Genomic DNA, 20,089 nt, shown 5'->3' on the forward strand with positions numbered 1-20,089 from the left:
GTCTCGCTCTCGTTCTGTCTCTCCTTCTGTATTTGGGCTCACTTGGTTTCTTATGCTCTGCCTGACGCTGTTGCGCTCCCTTTATAGTGCACTCCCTTGTGATCTGATGGGTAAGCCGCACCTTTGTATTAGCTGCAGGGTCAAATGCAAGTGAAAAAAGTAGCGGCTTGCAGTCCAGAAAATTCTGTACTAAGATTTGACATTTTGCTACAGCTCATGTTTGATGTTTTACAAAAAAAAAGTAAGACTATAATTGCCTTACTTTTGTAATTCATCAGTCCAAACAATGCTGTTTTATATGTCTGCTTTTTGATTAGGAAATCCAAGCCACTTGGTATGAGAAGCTCCATGAGTGGGAAGATGCTCTGGTGGCATATGACAAGAAGATCGACATGAATAAAGAGGATCCAGAGCTCATTCTGGGCAGAATGCGCTGCTTAGAGGCCCTAGGAGAATGGTATGTGATTATATATTATTATATTATTATATATACCTTCAGTTTGACATCAGAAGTGCCATTCTCTACTACTCTAGCCTTTCAGGTGTGTGTGCAAACACCTAATTGTGAATTCATCAACTATGTCCTATTTATTAAAGACTTTCATCATTAATAATATTACTCTTCACGTATTTAGTTTTTGTCCTGTGTAGGACAGGGAGTTAGTCAATGTGGTGCGAATGTGTTAATTATACCTGTGATCTCTGCCTTAACAGCCTTTTCCAAATCTGTCCTGACAAAATTCCCTTTGAGGAGGTGAAAAGATTAAAAAAAAAGGTTCCTTTGAGTTGACTGAAGTAATTCAATACGGAAAGAATGAACAGACGGCCAACTCTGGTTAGAGGTGCAGCCACTCTACTGAAAGCTTACCATAGCGACAAAGAGCATTCTTAGGGAAAAAGACAGTAATGTCAAAAAGATCCAAAAGCTCTGTCACTGAAATTCTGACATTAAACAGATGGCAATCTACTTATGTAACTGTCTTGTGTGATTGTTGTCAATGGTCTTTTTGGTAAATGATATGCTATTTATTTAGCAAGAAAATGATTTTGCTGAGGTTGGGCTTTGTGTGAACTGTAGAGTCTGAAGATTATATAACATTTGACATGGTCATGAGTAAATGAAGATCGGATTTTTTAGTACGCATAGTTTCCTGTCAGGTTAAGGGATATTGTTCAGATCCTCACTGTGCTAATCCAAAACTGGCGTCAAAGAGCTTAAGTACATTTATAGTATTAATATGGGAAAGCGTTTGAAGGCTTTAATAAAAATACCAATCATAACATTTAAAAGGACACATGTATTAAAGTAGTAACCCTTTAAAATACAAAATATTTCTGCTGTTCAAAATACAGCGTACCTTCTAAATTTAAACCATTAAAATGCATTTAATCTGCTCCAGGATTACTTTACAATGTTTTAAGTATCATTAAACATTATTTACTAGGAGTATCAATTAGGTTAACAATTGTATAAATAAATCAAATGTCCTTCAGTAATGTTTTCAATGAGTAAATGATTAAAGCGTAATGCAGAGATGATTTGTCTGAAAGGTGTGGCTCACACATTCTGCTTTTTAACGTAGGGGTCACCAACTCCGGTCGTCGAGGCCCCCTATTCTGCAAATTTGAGATGTTTCCCCTCTGCAACACACTTGATTCAAATGATCAGCTCATTAGTAATCTTAGCAGAAGCCTGATAGTGATCCTGATCATTTGAATCAGGTGTGTTAGAGGAGGGAAACATCTAAAACATGCACTGGATAGGGGCCTTTGAGGTGACTGCTGTTTGAACATAATGTTGTAGAATTTAAAAACAACAAAACAATTAACTTGACTTAACAAGCAACAAGGTGTGTAGTACCATTTGAAGCTTACTGGTTTGAATGAGACTACTTGCAACATTACAACTAGTTTTAAGTTGATGGTTCATCAGAAGAGTTGTGAAAATATTTTATTAAGGTTGACAAGTTGGAACTTCCAGTGTATATTCTTTTTCTCTATTCACATCCAGAAAATGTCCAAGACAATCATAACACTTGTTAAGAACTAAAGAAAGAAGTAATGTAAAAAAATAATAATAATCGTTCAACAAAAAAAACAGTAAACACACCCACAAAATCAAATGAATAGGAGCATCCAGGCACAATTTGGATTTGTCTGCTCCTTGAGCTCAATCACCTTATTTTGGTGAAGGGGTTAATGCGTCCCAAGGATCTTCTGAAATCAGTTTTCGGAGGCTTAAGGCCTCTATACACCCATTGATGTTGTCAGTTGGAAAGTTGGCTGAGCATCTATGAATGCTGTCTGCCAAGTGTAGCGCATACCATCGGCATATCAGAGCCATTGGCAAACTGTTAATTGGCCGTCTGGGTTTTTTTCCCCCCCGATTCAACATGTTGTATCAGCATCAGATGTCGTGCCAATTGATCACTTTGATTCTAGTGCTTGAAACATTTAACGGAAGTGATGAATGCAAACAAACAGCGAAGAAGAACAGTCTCAAGAAGATGGCACGCACAGGTTGTCCTCATAGTCATACTGACAACATGGACAGAAGAAAGTGAAGAGCAATTTAGCATGATTTAGGATAGGTCACAGGGTACGACATTAGGGAGAATGCTACGTGCCAAGATCAACTCTGTTGGCACAACTTTGTAATTTCAATAATCAAGTGAATTTAAATTTTTTTTTAGTTTTCCGACCCACCATAACATTTTAACATTTGTCTATGACCAACTCAGGCACTTCCTTACATACTGTATTGATACACTGTATTTGAGCTGTGTTTAAATGCATCTGTTGCATTATCCAATCAGATGGAGAATGGCGTCACTTTGTTTCCAAACCTGCCTCGTTCTCTTTCTGTCTTTGTGTATCCCTCTGTTTTTCTTTTACTTCAACGCTTCCTATCTAAGAAAATGTGATGATTTGGTCTCCTGTAGGACTGTCTGTCCAGCACTGATTGTTCTGCTATAGGTGCAGTCATTCTTTAAGAAAAATGCATTGTGGAATATGCCACAGTAGGTGCATTGCTAAGATACTTGATGTTATCACGCTGTTTATTGGAAGTTGCCTTAATCTGAGATGTAATGAATATATGAATGGAAAATTATATTGTTAAAAAGAAAAAAAACATGAGCCAATATTTCATCCAAGAGCCAGTGCTTTGTGTTTTTTTATTTTTTATTATTACCTGTATTTACTTAAATTAGCTCATGCAAGTGCAATAAGCTCTATGAAGTAAATCATTGTCACTTCATATCTAAATTATAAATGGAATTTGGCATGGTGAAGCATGTGGCTAGCACGTTTGCCTCACAGTCAGAGGAACCGGGCTCAAATATATCCATTTTTTCTGGATCTACACTAAAATGGAATGTGTTCTTCTTTGGTCCATTTCACACCCCTCAAATAGGCTTTGCTGGAGATTACTTGGCAGACCTCCACCATGACTGAACAATCAAATTTAACAGTTGTGATTTTGTCATTGAGATTGATGCACTATACATAGCAAAATTTAGGAAAAATGTTGCAGTGCTAACCTCAGTTTAAAAATTCCTGCATCTTATGTATCTGGAACCATGCTACAATTTAATAGGTTATCCTATGTGCGACCTTTTCACAAGTTTTGTACAAATTCGATTAAGTATTACATTGTGGACAAAGCTGACACACTCGCCAGTGCGCAAAATGCAATTAAAATGACCTAATTGACAGAGTGTCCTTTGGATACTTGATACATTACTTTAGATCACTAAAGCCTTTTATTTTGTATAAACATTAGAGGCGTACCTTACCGATTTTTTTTCCCGCCCCCTCTTCATTTTCCAAATTGTGTGCCCTTGGAGGTATTTAAGATTTCACTGTGTTTTTCTTGTATATGCACACTTGTAACCCATGCTGATTTTTATTGTTTTTTAAGGGGTCAGTTGCACCAGCAGTGCTGTGAGGAGTGGACTCTTGTCAGTGAAGAAACCCAAGCCAAGATGGCTCGTATGGCTGCTGCGGCCGCTTGGGGACTAGGTAATTCAGATACTTTTTAATCACATCAATCTTAAGCATAAACTCTAGTTAAGAATAGCTAATGAGGAGTAGGTTTAGCAAATTGTATGCATTTAGAGCCACAGACAATTCAGCAAATGGGTAGCTGACCGATACAGTGCCAATGAAATATGAAGATTCGCCACCTCGCATAACATGGAAGTGGCCAACCACAACATTGACATAACGCATAATGGTGGAGGAAAAATGTGCCACTGTCAAAGCGCATCCCTTGAGATTTGTGGTCTGTGACTTTGCCATCATAGCTGTCTATATGAAAGCTATCTTTACCGCATATGATTTACAAATCATGTTTTTTGTCCTTGCATTATGTAATTGGTCAGCTAAGGTGAAACGATCATCACATTTCTTTTTTATAATTGATTGTTTTTCCTTCAGGACACTGGGACAGCATGGAGGAATACACATGCATGATCCCAAGAGACACACACGACGGTGCCTTCTACAGGGCAGTGCTAGCCTTGCATCAGGACCTGTTCTCATTGGCCCAGCAGGTATGTTACCTCATCATATTTGAAATACACCCAATGGAGCGAACTTCCACCCCCCATTTACTGTACAGTGCATTAAGGCTGTATTTTTAGAAAACTTAAACACATGCCATGGGAATGCACAATAGCCTCACAGTTTCTGGACTTTCCATTAGTCTTTTGAGCAATCCATTAAAAGTCTACCTCATCAGACAAACTACTATAAAGGAACAAAAATGTCTATGCATATTCCAGACTCAATCAAATTCCCTCATTGCCTTATTATGTTCGCAATGGGTTTGTTTAATAACGTGATACCTATATGGTGTTGAAACATTATGTAACTTGCATTTGAAGCATTAAATCGTAATTTTCAGGTTCACGCAGTTTACAACCTGTTCCTTTCTGCAGGGTGTGGTGGAAGATAGGATACAGTAAGAGTCCTCGTTCCTGTTACTATTTGTGCCGGAAAGGAAAACATTTATAAAACAAAAACACTATAACAACAAAATACAAAACATGCTGAATATATACATATACAGTTGTACACTAGGGGTAAGATGATGGAGTGAATGGGGCTGCAGTGTCGCAGCTGAGCAATTGTGGATTTGATGCAGTACCAAATGCAAAAAGCATCCGTTTACTAAAAGGGTCATTCCATGTCATTTCATCAAATTTTTGACAATCTTCGTGACAATCACATAATTTCTTGAAAAAAAAAGTGTAGTACATTTATTGATAGGAAAAATCTAATTATTATGTCTCTACTGTCATTAGTTCTCGCATGAAAAAATCTGGGTAGTTAAGATGGTTTTTTTAATAATTCTCTGAAAAGCCATTTTTAAACAGCAACATCTGGAAAACACTCTCACCTGTAGCCTTCAAAATGTCTCCAGTCAATGTATGTTACTAATAGCCTCCAAATTCGGAATGTCAGGTGTGGTGCATCATTATAACATATCCCAAAATTGGGCTTCTTAAAATGATATTGCAAATTTGAAGAGCGGCTGACCTCCCAGTTTTGCCTCTATCTTGGGTGCCATCTTAAACATTCTCCAAGATATGGATTAGTTTCCCATATATTGAGGCTAAAAAAGGGAAGTAAACAAATGTTGGCCCAACTTTAGAGCCATATTCCAAAAAACTGATGAGCCCATGAAGGGTTAAAGCCATATACTATAGTAAGAATAAGCATTTTATCTTCCAAATCAGTCCTATTCATATTAACACTCCATAGGCTAATGGTAAAAAGCCGTCCTTAACAAGTGTAACTCAGCTGATTCTGTAGTTGTTCATTTTAATCACACAGTGCATCACAAATGCTAACTGATCAGCCTGTGACTTTATCTCCCGTTATATGATGTTTACTAGTCAACAAGACCTGTTTGAACACTAAACCAGGGCCACATGTGCTTTTCAAAACACAAGTGTTTTTGTGTGAACATAGCCTTAAATACTTCTCTGTATCACCTTACTTACATACAACTTGGTAAATGATATGGTTCTGTATTTGTCGTATCTTGAACCTGCAGCCTTCTATCTCTTAGAGCCAAGTCCTTAATGCAAACGAGATGAGCTCATTGGAATACAGTACGTTGCCAACAGTTCTAATGAATACAAGCTTCACCATTGACAGACGTAAACACCTGTTCCTCCAATTTCCTGGGATTCATCCACCACGTCCCCTTTTCACTACAAAGCCCCTAAACTTGCTCTCTGTGCTCCCTCGGCCCTCCCCACCTCATCCCTCTAAGGCAGAGATTAGATCCAGGTGTGACCTATAGGATGCAGCGTCTGATGAATAGGAAAAGCTAACTTTTTACTCTTACTGACACCAGGCCGCTCAAAATGAATAATGAGCAATGAAAAGCAGATGGAGCACGGGTGAAATCTTAAATGTCAACATGAGCTCAGTCTAGTCCACCGGATGAGGTTCTTAATCCTCACACTTAAATTATTTTGATTTCATATGGGCTGGTTGTTTTGCCACTCAAGCAGACTTATGCTCGCCAAATCCCAAATCTTCTGTGTCTGAATAGTTTTAGGTGACTTTGTAAATTGACTGTTCCAGCAATGATGCATAGCCATAGCAATCCCAGTGAAGCATTCTTCTGTAACAATACTGATGATATAAGCGGCTTTCTACTGTGTATTTATTTAATTTTTACATGTTTTAATCTTTTTAGGGACAGACTTCATACCAATGTTTGTCTCTACTGAGGGCAATTTGTCCCAAACCATTCATAAAGCAACATACATACCATGCTTGAATGGTATATTTAATGATATAGTAATGTCAGAGGAACCACATAAGTGCATATAAGCACAATATTTAAGGAAGAGAATAGATTGGGTCATATTTTTGTGTTGCCTATAGCCAGACACTGCATTTATCAGGAGCCGTTTGGGCTGCACAAGTCCACTGAGGGCCCCAGTGCAGGAATTCAGGTGTAAACAGAACTGTAACTGAGGCTGTAAAGAAAAAGCCTCATAGTCACCTCTTCACCATTTCTCTCCCACAGCCTCTCCTCTTGTTGTGCAAGCCTGCACAGGTGTTTTGCACACCAATCTTCCTTTCCCTCCCTGTGAAAAATAATTACTGTTAGTTGGTCTGAAACAGCTGTTTGCCCTGGCTTGTGAAAACTTCCTCAGTCATGGGCCATCATTTTAACCTTTTTCAATTGACAGCTCCACAAAACATCATTTTTACAGGCAGCAAATCAGTATCAATTAAAAGGATCTGAACACAACACATCTTGAAAGATTAATTAAAACGTTTTGATCACCCTACAATTTTTCTTGAATTCTCTTAGTCAGAAGCTTGTACTGACACCCCCCCCCCCCCCCCCCAAAAAAAAATTCTATCTGATCAGTGTTTGGGCCCACACAGCATTGGCGGCCTTTCAGTACACTGAAACAATTATCAGTCTAAACTTTTTGGATGCAGGAATGAAAAAAAAGTATTATGAGCAAGTATATACAACTTAGTTGATTTCAATAATGATGTATGGATAACTTTCACCACCATACATCTATTATTAACTGTAATAGCAATGTTTTAGTATCATTTTGTAAAAATAAAACCAATAACTCATTCTCTGACAAAGATAAATGGTTCATATCACTGATATGCTTCCCACATTAAAATAAAAAATATGCTATTGACGCAAGTGTAACAAAAAATTAACCACCATTAAACATTAAACCAATAAAATTGACATTTATGATGTTGTAATCTTACTAATAACTATTTGAATGACTTTATGACATCTGGTTTCAAGTTGAATTCCTATATATTCATTAAATGTACAGTACTCTTTATATTTAGATACTGTTTATAAAGTTAGTTGTTAGACAAATTAAATTATTGTTTCATTCCACAAATTAGTGTACATCTGTAAATTTAGTAAATCATTTACACTAGAGATACCCTTGTGAGGAATAAGAGCAGTTAAGAAAATGGATGGATGGATTTATACTGGAAATTGAATAATTTTAAGTACAGCTGTGTATTCTTCCTCTAAGCTTACGTTGATCTTTTAACACAAATTGGAAGGTTGATCCTTATGTCACCCACAAAGCCCAAAAAATCAAAACATACACAGTGTTAATCCTTTGATGTTCACTGAATTAATGTATTGCACAATAGCCGAAGAAAAAGCAAAACAGGCAAAAGTCCTTTGAGGCTTAATGAATTAAGGTCTTGCACAATAGTGACATCATGCATAGCAGTGGTTGGAACTCAGATCTTTTGTCCATATTGCTAATAAATAATTATATTCTCCCCACACTTGAGGTTACGTGTCTTCCACGCGGTGGATTTCAACAGTTCATTTTATGTAACACCTACCACTGAACAGTTAATTAAACTGCTTTGTTGTATGCACTGGCCTAAAGTCTTAGTCAGACTCCTGGTTCACTGTTGGCAACCTAACAATGGTTCAGTAAGCCTGTGAGCCTTACCCTGCTTTTCCTCATTCTTGAAGTATTTTTACCAGGCTGCAGTCCAATACCATCTGCTTTTTATTCATTATTGTTCTTAATTGCATGCTACTGAATCAGTAACCAGCGCCGAAACTTTTGAATGAATTCAGAAGCTTATTCATAGATTGACATCAGGCATGCTTGCTTTTCAGTGACCCTGCAGATCCAGTCTTACGGAACACATTTCCCTATTTAAGACTACTATTACAAACCAGCAGGGTGCATTTTTTTGTGCGTGAGAGCATTGTTGTCAACATCCAATCTATAATTGCATTGTATTTGTTTTGCAGTGCATTGACAAAGCAAGAGACCTCCTTGATGCTGAACTGACAGCCATGGCTGGGGAGAGCTACAGTCGAGCATATGGGGTACACGCACACATACACACATACATACACACATACATACATAGAATGTGTGTGTGTGTATATATATATATATATATATATATATATATATATATATATATATATATATATATATATATATATATATATAGACAAACTCAAGATGGTTGAATAATCCTTCCACGAGGCATGACAGAGAATGCTGGAAAAGTGCTTCAGACTTGAGAGAGAAAACATGTTGTTTGGAGTTCAGTGGTGCCTTGAGATACCTGATTTACGAGCTGTTATTTGACTGATTTTTATTTGTTTGTTTATTTATTCATTCATTCATTCCTTTCACATGTGAGTGCTAACTTGAGAGACGAGAGCAGTGAAATCCACTTGCGCCCCAATGAGGAGCACTTGGGAAAAAAAATTCCACAATTATTTGAAAAAGTGGCTTCAATCTGTTTAATGCCACTCCCACATAATGTTTACTGTCAAACTAAATGCAAAACTAGGAGTATAACACATTGTGTACAACCATATAGCCTTGCCTGCTTGGTACCATTAGTCCAGTAGATTAATGTGAATACTAAACTAACCAAGGTTATTACAAAATAACTAAAACTAAAATAGAAAAACAACACAATTTTTGTTAACAAAATGAAAATGCTTTTTAAAAAAATTAACTGTCTGAAATTACATCTTATATTTATAAAACTAAAACTAACCAAAGTGAAATAATCCTTGTTTTCATCTTTGTCAATTAATATAATTCATGAGCATTTGGGGTTCATTTTAAATGTATTTTATTTTGGTATTGCTGTACATCTGTCAGTTCTCTGAGAATTGTAGTTTATTTGTTAACACAATACTTAGTGACCTTGTTTTTAATCTTGTACTCGACAAATACTTAATATATATATATATTTTAAAACAGTTATACTAAAACAAATGTAAATGAAAAGGAAGCATTTTTGAGAAAAAAAGCAACTAACAAACGTGCTTAAGTTGCGCTGATAATTCACGGAACAAATTAAACTCAAGGCACCTCGGTATAGTTTTTGTGACACCAGTCCTGGAACTTGTTCCCCACCTCATATAATGAGTTTAGCGATAGACAAAATCCAGCAGGGCTTTATTTGCCGCCTCCACGCTAAAGTGAATTAAAAGGGATTTTCCCTGAAGTTTGAAGACACCATGCCCTGCAATATCAAGTTTTTGAACGTAGCCTAGGCCGTAATGAAAAGGACAGATATCTTCTGATATGAAAAAAAGCATAGTTTTTAACCACTCAACCATAATTATTGCCATTAAACATGACTGTATTTACCATATAAAAAGCCAATTCAGCCTTACTCTATGAGGTAAGTAGCTATAGCCAACTATAACACAATGTAGTTGGTCTAAAAATAGGCATTTTAATGTTTAAAATCAATGTTGTGAAAGTTAGTCCAACAGTTAAAAACAATAACTACCAGGGTACCACAGTTGGAGGAAACAGCTCATTTAATTAGTTGCAAACAAATTAATCATTCACATGGATGATTGCTGCTACCCACACAACATAAAGTTAATAGTAAATCATCTCCATCTCAAAATGAGACAGTTGATTTTTGGCATTGCAGCTAGCTATGTCTCTAAATAGAGGAATGGCAGAAATATGAACCTGAAGTACAGTAACTGAATTATTATTATTTTTGATCATTATTCGTTTATTTTCTACTGTCCATGATGCAGTTCGACCCTACATCCCTAGCCTATATTCTTTACTTTTCACCCCTAGTTGAGATTTGTCATTTTGGAATTAGTGCCGCCAAAAAATAAATAAAGTACACTTTGAGGTAATCCTTTAATGCTTGCTTTATTGAGGTCTTGAATTTTGAACCCTATTTAAAAGGCCTATTTTGCACACAATTGTAGTTGAATACCAGATATGACCACAGGGGTGCACAACTTTTCTAGAAGATGTACAGTATCGTGTCCAATTCCAAAAAGCTGACATGTGAATAACTGGTAATGTCCATGTTCTTGCGACAGCCACACATGTTCACGTGACTTTTGTATTGTACATTTATGGCATTTTGTCCCAATAAATTTAAATGCTTAAATCATAGCAAATGTGTTCATCTGTTTCCCAGGCAATGGTGTCGTGCCAGATGCTGTCAGAGCTGGAGGAGGTGATCCAATACAAGCTCGTGCCTGAGAGGAGGGACATCATTAGGGAAACATGGTGGGAGAGACTTCAGGTAACCTCAGCCTTTCAACATATGATGTATGGGAGCGCGCACACACATGAACTCACGTGTTAAAGCTTAAACGCATCTTATAGCAGATGTTGAAAAGACTACTGCTGCTCAAGGGCGTCATTGTATGCCAAACATCATACAGTTTGTGCGCACAAAGATACACGAGTAGTTTCCCAGCCAAACTATATAGTCGCAAAAGTATCAGGAAGCATGCTCCTCTGTCTCTGAATTGGACAAGTTTTATGGCAAGTCAAACTTAACTTTCTTTTATCTATCAAGATAGTAGTATTTATTGGTGCTAAGAGTTGTGCTTCCTGTTTTTAGTTTATAATCTAACTATGTGTGATCTGATGTTTCAATTAAATATCAACCAGCATTGTGAGGGACAGTGTTGTTGGTTTCTCATATTTGGTCAGGGAATAATTACAGTATTTGAGTTGAAGTTTGAATGTGTCTGTTGACAAAGGTTGGCTCCTCACCACTATTACTTCAAACTGAAAAGCAGCTCGTTTCATCCCGGTCTATCCATTTTCTTCTCACGGTTTGTAATGGCACCTGGCAAATTCCTTTCTGTGACTTTTCAAAGCTTATAGAGCTAACAGTTGAAAAGAGAGCATTTCCAGACACACTGAATCCCTACCACAGTAAGGTACTCTTGATCAGACTACCTTTTTTTCCAATCATAAAAGATGGGATTTGTTTTGTGAGGGCCGTTCGGAGCGAATACACTGACCTTATAATGCCAACACCAGAGCTGTATGGACAGACAGCCTTTTTTCCTGATCATAATGATTCATTTGGGACTGACCTCACGCATCTGTCAAATCTGTCCCTGTCCCACTCCTCAACTACGCCTTCTACTTTATTTTATTTGTAAGAAGCCTGCGCCTTATTCTGTAGGCGATTATCATGCATTATAGGTTTTCCAGATGTTTGTTTCTGTCAAGTTGACTCAAACTTGTAAAAATTGAGATCCCCTCAGAAACTTTGCCACAACAAGGTTTTTGCACCATCTCTAAAATGGATTGAAATATGGTCATCGCTTTATTGCAAGACTTAAAATATTGAGTTACACAATTTTGCTCTTTCATGCAAAAAGAAGAATGTATAATACTGCCTTCCTCATGTAAATCATGTCAGAGTAGAGGATGCCAGCGATTAGTTCTTGAAAATACATAAATGATGACCCACAAGTGTATGTCTGTTTTTTGTTCTGGCGCATGGAACCAGACTCACGTGTGGGGGTGTTGAAAATGGCACTAATAACCTCCAGGGTTTTAACTATACAGCTCTCTTGTGTCAATAACATATATGATAATGAGTATGAGTAGGTGCCTGGCTTTAAAGACAGGAACAAAAGAGTATTTAATCCGCGCTTTTTTTGTTGTTCTTTGTGTGTTTTCTCTCAGGGTTGTCAGCGTATTGTAGAGGACTGGCAAAGGATCTTGATGGTCAGGTCACTGGTGATCAGTCCCCATGAGGATATGAGGACGTGGCTGAAATACGCCAGCCTCTGTGGCAAGAGTGGACGTCTGGTAAGTCCATTTCCCGGAAGCAGCCACACACTTCTGTTTTGTATATTCTCATAAAAAAAAAAAGATTTATTTGCCACAAACAACGGCATACCTAAAAACTCTGGTTGTTTTTGCAACATGCTGAAGGTCATTGTCCGTCTGCACTGTAAAGCGCTGTCCCCACCATGCTTTACTGATGAGGGGGAACTCTTATGTTTTGGATCACGAGCAGTTCCTTTCCTTCTCCATACTTTTGTCTCCCCGTCACTTTGATACAAGTTGATCTTTGTCTTTTTTTTCCTCGATTTGGCTTTCTTGGCTTACATCTTGTAGTGAGCCTTCTGTATTGACTCTGGTGAAGTCTTGATCGTTGTCTTCGACACACTTAGACATACTGTACCTGCTAGAGAGTATTTTTGACTCCTCTGGCCAACTGTTGTGAATAGTTTCTTCTTCACCAGGGAAAGAATTCTTCGGTCATTTTACCACAGTCATTTTCTGTGGTCCTCTGGGTCTTTTGGTGTTGCTGAACTCACCCGAGCGTTCTTTCGTTTTAAGAATGTTCCAAACAGTTGATTCGGCCAAACCTAATGTTTTGCTAGGTCTTATGATGGGTTTGTTTAGATTTTTCAGCCTAATGATGACTTGAGGTTTAGGGTTGGTCTTGGTCTTTGGATATGACAGCAAGTTGACATAAAAATAGCACACATGATATGAAATCTAGAACTTTTGTCTGCTCCTTTTAATTGGGATAATGAGGGAATAACACACACCTGGCCATTGAGCAGTTAAATAGCCAATTGTCCTATTACTTTTGGTCCCTGAACAAGTGTGAGTGTGAGACAAATATACATTTGGAGGATTTGGATGTAAATACACTCCAATTGAAATTAAAGCAGAACATCTTTCAGTTCATGTTGTTTCAAATCTATTGTGGTGGTGTTTAAAGCCGAAAAGATGAGAATGGCAAACTAATGTGTGCACAATTCTGAATAATCCTGTGAAACATGAGTGAAATGATGTATTTTATTTAATCTGCTTTCACAAATGCAAATATGAAGTCTGTAATTTGCAAGGATTTCAACTTTTTTCAACCTTTTTGGACTATGGTTACAGCAAGGCTCTCTTAATGGGTGTTCAAAAACAGCATTTGTGGGTGTGCTCATTTCAAGTATTTTCCATCTTTTGCCTCACTGTTATTTTCATTGATTGCAAAGTATTGCAGACAATCAGCCACGCACACACACGACACACAACATGCTTGAATGACAACATGCTTGAATGACTAACTGTGATGTAACTGAAAGTGAAAGCAATGGCAAGCATAATGGAGAATGTGAATACAGTGTGTTGGAAAAAATGACCCAAGTTCTAAGACTGTTCTTTTTCTCATTTAAACTTCTTTGCTTCCTAATAACTTTTTTGCGCCCACTTCCCTAAAGTTGTGTCATGGCCGTTATATAATGAAGTCTGTCTATAAGGTCTCAAGCCCTATAAGTTATTCCAAAATGACACACAAAGTGTATGCCTTTACTGTCTATAACCTTCCTGACATTGTTCTTCATCCTACTGTGATGCATTTACCCATTTTTTACTTTCTCGCCGCCCTCTCTCCAGGCTTTGGCCCATAAGACTCTGATCCTTCTTTTGGGTGTAGACCCCTCCAAACAACTTGATCATCCACTGCCCACAGCCCATCCACATGTCACCTATGCTTATATGAAATATATGTGGAAGAGTGCCCGCAAGGTAAGCACAAGCAACCTCTCAATTTGGTCACCCTTTTTAATGGAAATACACTAACTAATACAAGGAATTGGAAGTTTCAAGCTATCAGTCTTGTGACCACTTAATATTATTTTCGCACATCCTGTCTGGGCTCGGCCAGTTTGACTCTGCATGTTGGCCTACGGCTGCAGACTTTTATATTTCCATCACAACTGTAAAGACAGCCTGTAATGTTAGACGTCCTTGAGTCAGTCGTTCAAGAGCAGCGGTTTATGATTTATGGCGTAAAAGTTGGATAAAAAACATTTTGTTTCCAATAAATTCCTTGCAATTGAAGTCCTGCAGAGAAACTTTGATTCACTAGAAAGTTGAGACCTTATTTTTTTTCCATGTAATTTCAAAGTTAAAACAAAACTAAGACTCATGAGTAATTGTTTTAAATTTGGCAATTAAGAAGCTATTTAAAATGAATGTAGTTGTGTGTACTCATACAGCACAGATGTCAAATTCATTTTTGTTATGGGCCACATCATAGTTACAGTTTCCTTCAGAGGGCCATTATGACTTTGAAACCATATAAATGTTTAATCGCCTCATCATAGTATTACATATACAGAAAAAAATGATGGGAAAACAGCTTTGCAATCTGAAGTCAAGGATAGCAGTTAATAAACTAATGTTGAAGTTACAGTAAAAAGGGTTTTGGTATCAAGAAAATGCTTGGATCTATGTGCATAGGCCAATTCTACAAAAGAAAAAAAAAATCGCAATACATCAGACTATGTTCTTCACCTTTTTGCTTGTTCAGGTGATCTTACTACACCTCATTTTGTTCTTAATGTTTTCATTAGCTTTAAAGACCTAAAAAACAAGCACTAACTTCGTCCCACATTGCAGAAACATCTATGTTAGTTTAAATCAAGAATGTGTGTGAATGACTGGCGATGAGTGCAAGGTTTACATTGCCTCTCGGCTCTCGCCCAAAGTAAGCTAAAATGGGTTTTTGCTCATCTGTGACACTGAAAAGGATAAGCAGTAAAAAATAGTAAATTATATAGAGTTCAGTTTATAAAGAAAGTATTTTTTAATTTACAATAGAGTACATTTGCCATTTTTTGCCCTGCTCTCTGCTGATGTTCCATCTTTATTTTTGTTTCTTTGTTTGGTTCAGAGTGACACTTAAAGGCCAGAAAGCCCTCCACGCTCTTTTTTTATTTTTATAAAATTTTAATTTTGTGCTTCTTCAGATTGATGCCTTCCAGCATATGCAGCATTTTGTGCAAGGGATGCAGCAGCAAGCCCAGCATGCTATTGCAGCAGAAGACCAAAAACACAAACAAGAGCTTCACAAACTGATGGCAAGGTTTGTCACCCCCCCCCCCCCCACACACACACACACACACTCTTTTTTTTTTTTTTTACATGGTACAGTACTTTACTACAAAATTCAAAACAGATCTAATCTAGTTTGTCCTGCTGACGTTTGACTGGCTTGTGGTTTGGTTATCTGTACATATGGAAAGATGTTCAGGAGGCATACTTGAGAGGAGGATTGCTCAACTCATTTGGGTCAGTTTTCTTTATTTTCATTGACAGACTGTGTCTGTCTACATTATTAATGCTGTTTGGTGTGCCAACTGTCATATAGCCACATCAGCCAAAAGTCAAACTCAACATGCTAATTGAAGGAAAATATAGCCTTATGGGTTTTTCCTCTTTTAAAAAGTACCTTTCATTCCTAGGGTCTTTTTCAAGGTGAGCCAGACCCTTTGAGTGACTGAATAGTAAATGTTTGCAACACAAAATTAGCCCTTTTTCGCACTCTATTACGCACAACCACTCATCAGCATCCCTAACATGGCACCATGCCGTCAAATGTCACAGATTGTGGTGTGTCTCCTCCACAACACGTCGGTTTTTCACCTTCACGCCTCCCACTGAATGGTTGACTGACAGCTCTGGCAGAAAGATGCAGCTCACTGTGGGAAATCATGCATAGCATGAAATCTTTTTCAAAATGTTGTCAGCTTAAAATTCCGATGGTCTTCCTGTGTTGTCAGATTGTTGGTTGTCAGTGATTACGGAGATTTGATTCAGATTCAGAGTAATGGAAAATGGAAAGCAAAAACCTGCTCTGAATACAATATTACTTTAAATAGAGATAATACTTCCATTCTAAATTGTTACACAAATATAAAACAGAATTGGACACTGCAGTATTAATATAAAACATTGCACCTCAACAAGTTACCACACGCACCGTGACACTGGATTCCTACTTTGTAATATACAAAGAAAAGGAAAGCACATGTATCTGTGATCCTTCCATACGTACTAGAATAAGGTGTTATTGCACACCCACTACAATAGGTGGCAGTTGTGTGCTCATTGTCAGGGTAACAGCAAATAATTGAGAAGCGCTGATTTGAGTGCAACCGTAGAATATCATTGTACATTTGTAGTATTTATAATATCTGTTAATTGATTAATTTTTTGTTTGCTGTACACACGAACATCAATTAATATGAGATCATATCCTTTTGATAATATCTGCAAAGGTTTGTGGAGTGAATTGATCAAGAAGAACAAATAGGCCCTTTTTGCTTTTGACAAGTTCCCTTCTGGCTCGGCTTCTTGCACAAATACACAGACATGGATCATTGCTTCTTATTAGTCACACATCAAAACAGAGAAAAGCGTGACAAGTTGAAAAAAGACCTGGGCTATTTTGGAAAACTTATTTCACCCACCCAAGAGGGAAGCTGGTTATCTGAGGAATGTATGCTAGTGACAACAACAGTATCTTGTCAGACAAGGACAGGCTCCCTCCAGACAAGCTGACACACTTTAAATAATACAGGTTGGATATGCGGTATGGGACAGGCCTGGCTCGGCCCGACACTGTGTCCACACAATCATGGGGACATCCCTCCGCAGACGAATCCTATCTAGTGTGACTAAGCTCTGCAACCTGGCACCACCAGTCCAAATCACACATAGTTCTGACATCCCCCAACGTCCACACACCCTCTGCTATTTTCCCAAAAGTCAACCTGTAAGACATTTGCTGCAGTTTTAGGACACCATTTGGCATTGATACGTGAAACCGGACTGCATGCCTGCACGGAAAAGTGCTCAGGAGAAATTACATAATCTCCATGAAAACAATTTAGTTTAGGTATTCTGCAAATGGGCCTTAGACTGTTGGATTCTTGATCGAAGGGATGACAACACCATGTGTACCAAGTGCTCAGTTTGACGTGTGAATTTTTTATTCAGCTTTTGCCAGACACCAGTAGTTTGCTTGTGAACGTCTTACCATCCAGAACTTGATGGATGAAGTACAATACAGCAGAGCTCCATGTAACTAATGAAAAAAGCAGTTTTGGATAATTAAGGAGACCCTCTGGATGTACTCCCAAAACCTTTCAGCACGTATGTGAAGTTTTTATTACAGAGAGATTTAAAAATGCCCCCTTGCTGCTCCCAAAGTCAAAACAGAATTGGTTCCTTTTTTGATCTTAGTGCTCTGAATGTCACTTATCACGTTTTAGAAGCTGCAACATCATAATTATAATCCTCAGTACTACCATTTTACTGCTCATGTGGTCATGTAATACAAGTGCATATACAATTAAACATGTCCCTTGTTAAAATATATATATTTTTCCTAATGTAAGGGAAAAAAGAGACCATTCTTTATGAATGCAATCATTTATGGAACCTTTTTCTTTCCTTTTCACAGATGCTTCTTGAAGCTGGGAGAGTGGCAGCTTAGTCTTCAGGGCATCAATGAGAGCACCATTCCCAAAGTCCTGCAGTATTACAGTCATTCCACCGAGCACGACCGCAACTGGTACAAGGTCAGCTCCATCCCTGCTCTTTACACTCTAACCATTCCCTTTTGACCTCTCAGGCCACCAGCTGTGTAGTCCATGGTACACAGCGTATACACACTTTTTCAGTCAGCATTGTGTATACCCACTTCTTATTCCCCGTGATGTACACCATTCAGAAATATATGTGAGCCAGGTTACTCTAACCTGGCAATAGCCGGATTGATAATTGTAATTCATTCAAGGGAGTTCTTCACATTATCAATCTGGAACTTCACTCGGCAGATCCGTTGGGAAAGGAGACACTTGCTGTACAATACTTCGAGCTGATTGGACGATGCGACATCTGTTGCAAACGTATCAGTGGGAGAAGTACAAGATATATTCTGGTTGTATTTGTGAACAAATACTGCTACAATTCAGCTTGCTGGCAAGGTTAAGATTACGGTACCCATTTTTTACTCAAGGTAGTGAAGCCATGACCCATCCTCCTCTACCTTTAATTGCTGAGCCCATCAGAGGCAGCTGGGGAAAATAATCCTTCAAATATTGTCCTGAACTGTGATGACAGGCTGGATATTTAGCTCAGCGGAAGCACTTTGCGCTCATAAACTGGAGACTTGCTCATGGTGTGGGTTCAATCCCCAATGTGGGCGCCGCCAGCTACACACTAAATACATGATCTGGTTTAGTAAACTGTATTCCGTTACAGTTACAGGAAATAACATGTAATCAGATTACAGGTACATTTATTAAAAATGGGGATTACTTCGAAGGATTACAATTTCTAGGATGAGAGAGAGTGCGAGAGAGACACACACACAGAGAGACAGAGTGCGAGTGGGATCGTTGCTACATATCGGGGAGGTGGGGACGAATGAACTGACTAGTCGTGTCCTCCACACGCGGGAAGTTTGAAAAAGCTTCATGAGCGGGAGGAGGAAATGGCGACCGGTATTCACTGGAACTTGTCTTGCTGAAGGAGCGAAAGTTTGAGCTGAGAGTCCAGCGGCATGCTACGCGCTGTAGCTTCTTGTTAGCTAGCCCGCTAGCCTACAACCGTAATGTGAGTTACTTTCCAAACAAATCTTCCTCCCACCAATTCACTATTTAAACATCATACATGGCTAAAAGTTAATTTTGCAGTTGATGACATGCATCGTCATCCTCATTGGATGATTGTATCTGTCTGTCTGTCTGTCTAAACTGTGAGGTGTGGTTGCTTTCAGTGACAGTTCAAAAACAGCATATGGCCTTCAATCAATCAATCAACCTATCTATAGCCTACATGTTTTTTAATTACACAAGGATTTTTGCTATTTGTAGGCTGCCCGGGTCCCTATCACCCGCAAATAGCAAGGGCACATTTTATAGAATATAAATTGTGGTGATATTTATTTTTATTTTGTCTTCATTAGCATACTCGGTATTGGCGTATCCAAAAGTAATCAAGTTACGTTACTTTAATATTATGGTACATTACGTTACTAACTAAATTTTTTAGCAGGTAACTTGTAACTGTAACGGAATACAAAGGAAGTAACCCTCCCAACACTGATTGTGAGCAAGTACAAATGACAGATTTTTTTTGTAAATTTAGAGGATACCCACTTCTCCAAGGTCCCCTACACCTCTACTGGCCACAGTAAAAAAAGAAAAAGAAAAATCCAGCTGTGTCAGCAGAAGTTATTTCCTAACAACATTTAGTTTCAGTCGGTGCATGGCCCATTTATATAGACAAGTGGATGGTTATATTAAAAGTGCATCCTTTGGTGTATCAAAGAGTTCACAAAATTGCGGTCCCGGAAATGAGAGCAGGAGTTGTTGTTTTTTGGTCCAAGCCAACGCTTCAGGCTACGGAATGTTTGCATTTTACTCACCTACCCAGCTTCCTAACCATCCCTCCTTGCCAACTCC

The 20,089-nt window shown here is 38.2% G+C and overlaps 1 protein-coding gene across 1 annotated transcript in view; it reads left to right on the forward strand.

The window, feature by feature from the left end:
• mtor (mechanistic target of rapamycin kinase) overlaps positions 1-20,089 on the forward strand; it is an 85,173-nt gene that overhangs the window by 46,276 nt on the left and 18,808 nt on the right. The window contains exons 30-38 of the mRNA XM_086067932.1: positions 318-457; positions 3,923-4,023; positions 4,441-4,556; positions 8,807-8,884; positions 10,987-11,094; positions 12,504-12,629; positions 14,226-14,357; positions 15,584-15,699; positions 18,082-18,199. Of these exons, the coding sequence (XP_085924058.1) occupies positions 318-457; positions 3,923-4,023; positions 4,441-4,556; positions 8,807-8,884; positions 10,987-11,094; positions 12,504-12,629; positions 14,226-14,357; positions 15,584-15,699; positions 18,082-18,199 (1,035 nt within the window). The remainder of the gene's footprint in view (positions 1-317; positions 458-3,922; positions 4,024-4,440; positions 4,557-8,806; positions 8,885-10,986; positions 11,095-12,503; positions 12,630-14,225; positions 14,358-15,583; positions 15,700-18,081; positions 18,200-20,089) is intronic.

This window comes from Leptonotus elevatus, chromosome 2 (assembly GCF_054856555.1).
Source record: "Leptonotus elevatus isolate MCC_2025b chromosome 2, RoL_Lele_1.0, whole genome shotgun sequence".
NCBI classification, from domain to species: domain Eukaryota; kingdom Metazoa; phylum Chordata; class Actinopteri; order Syngnathiformes; family Syngnathidae; genus Leptonotus; species Leptonotus elevatus.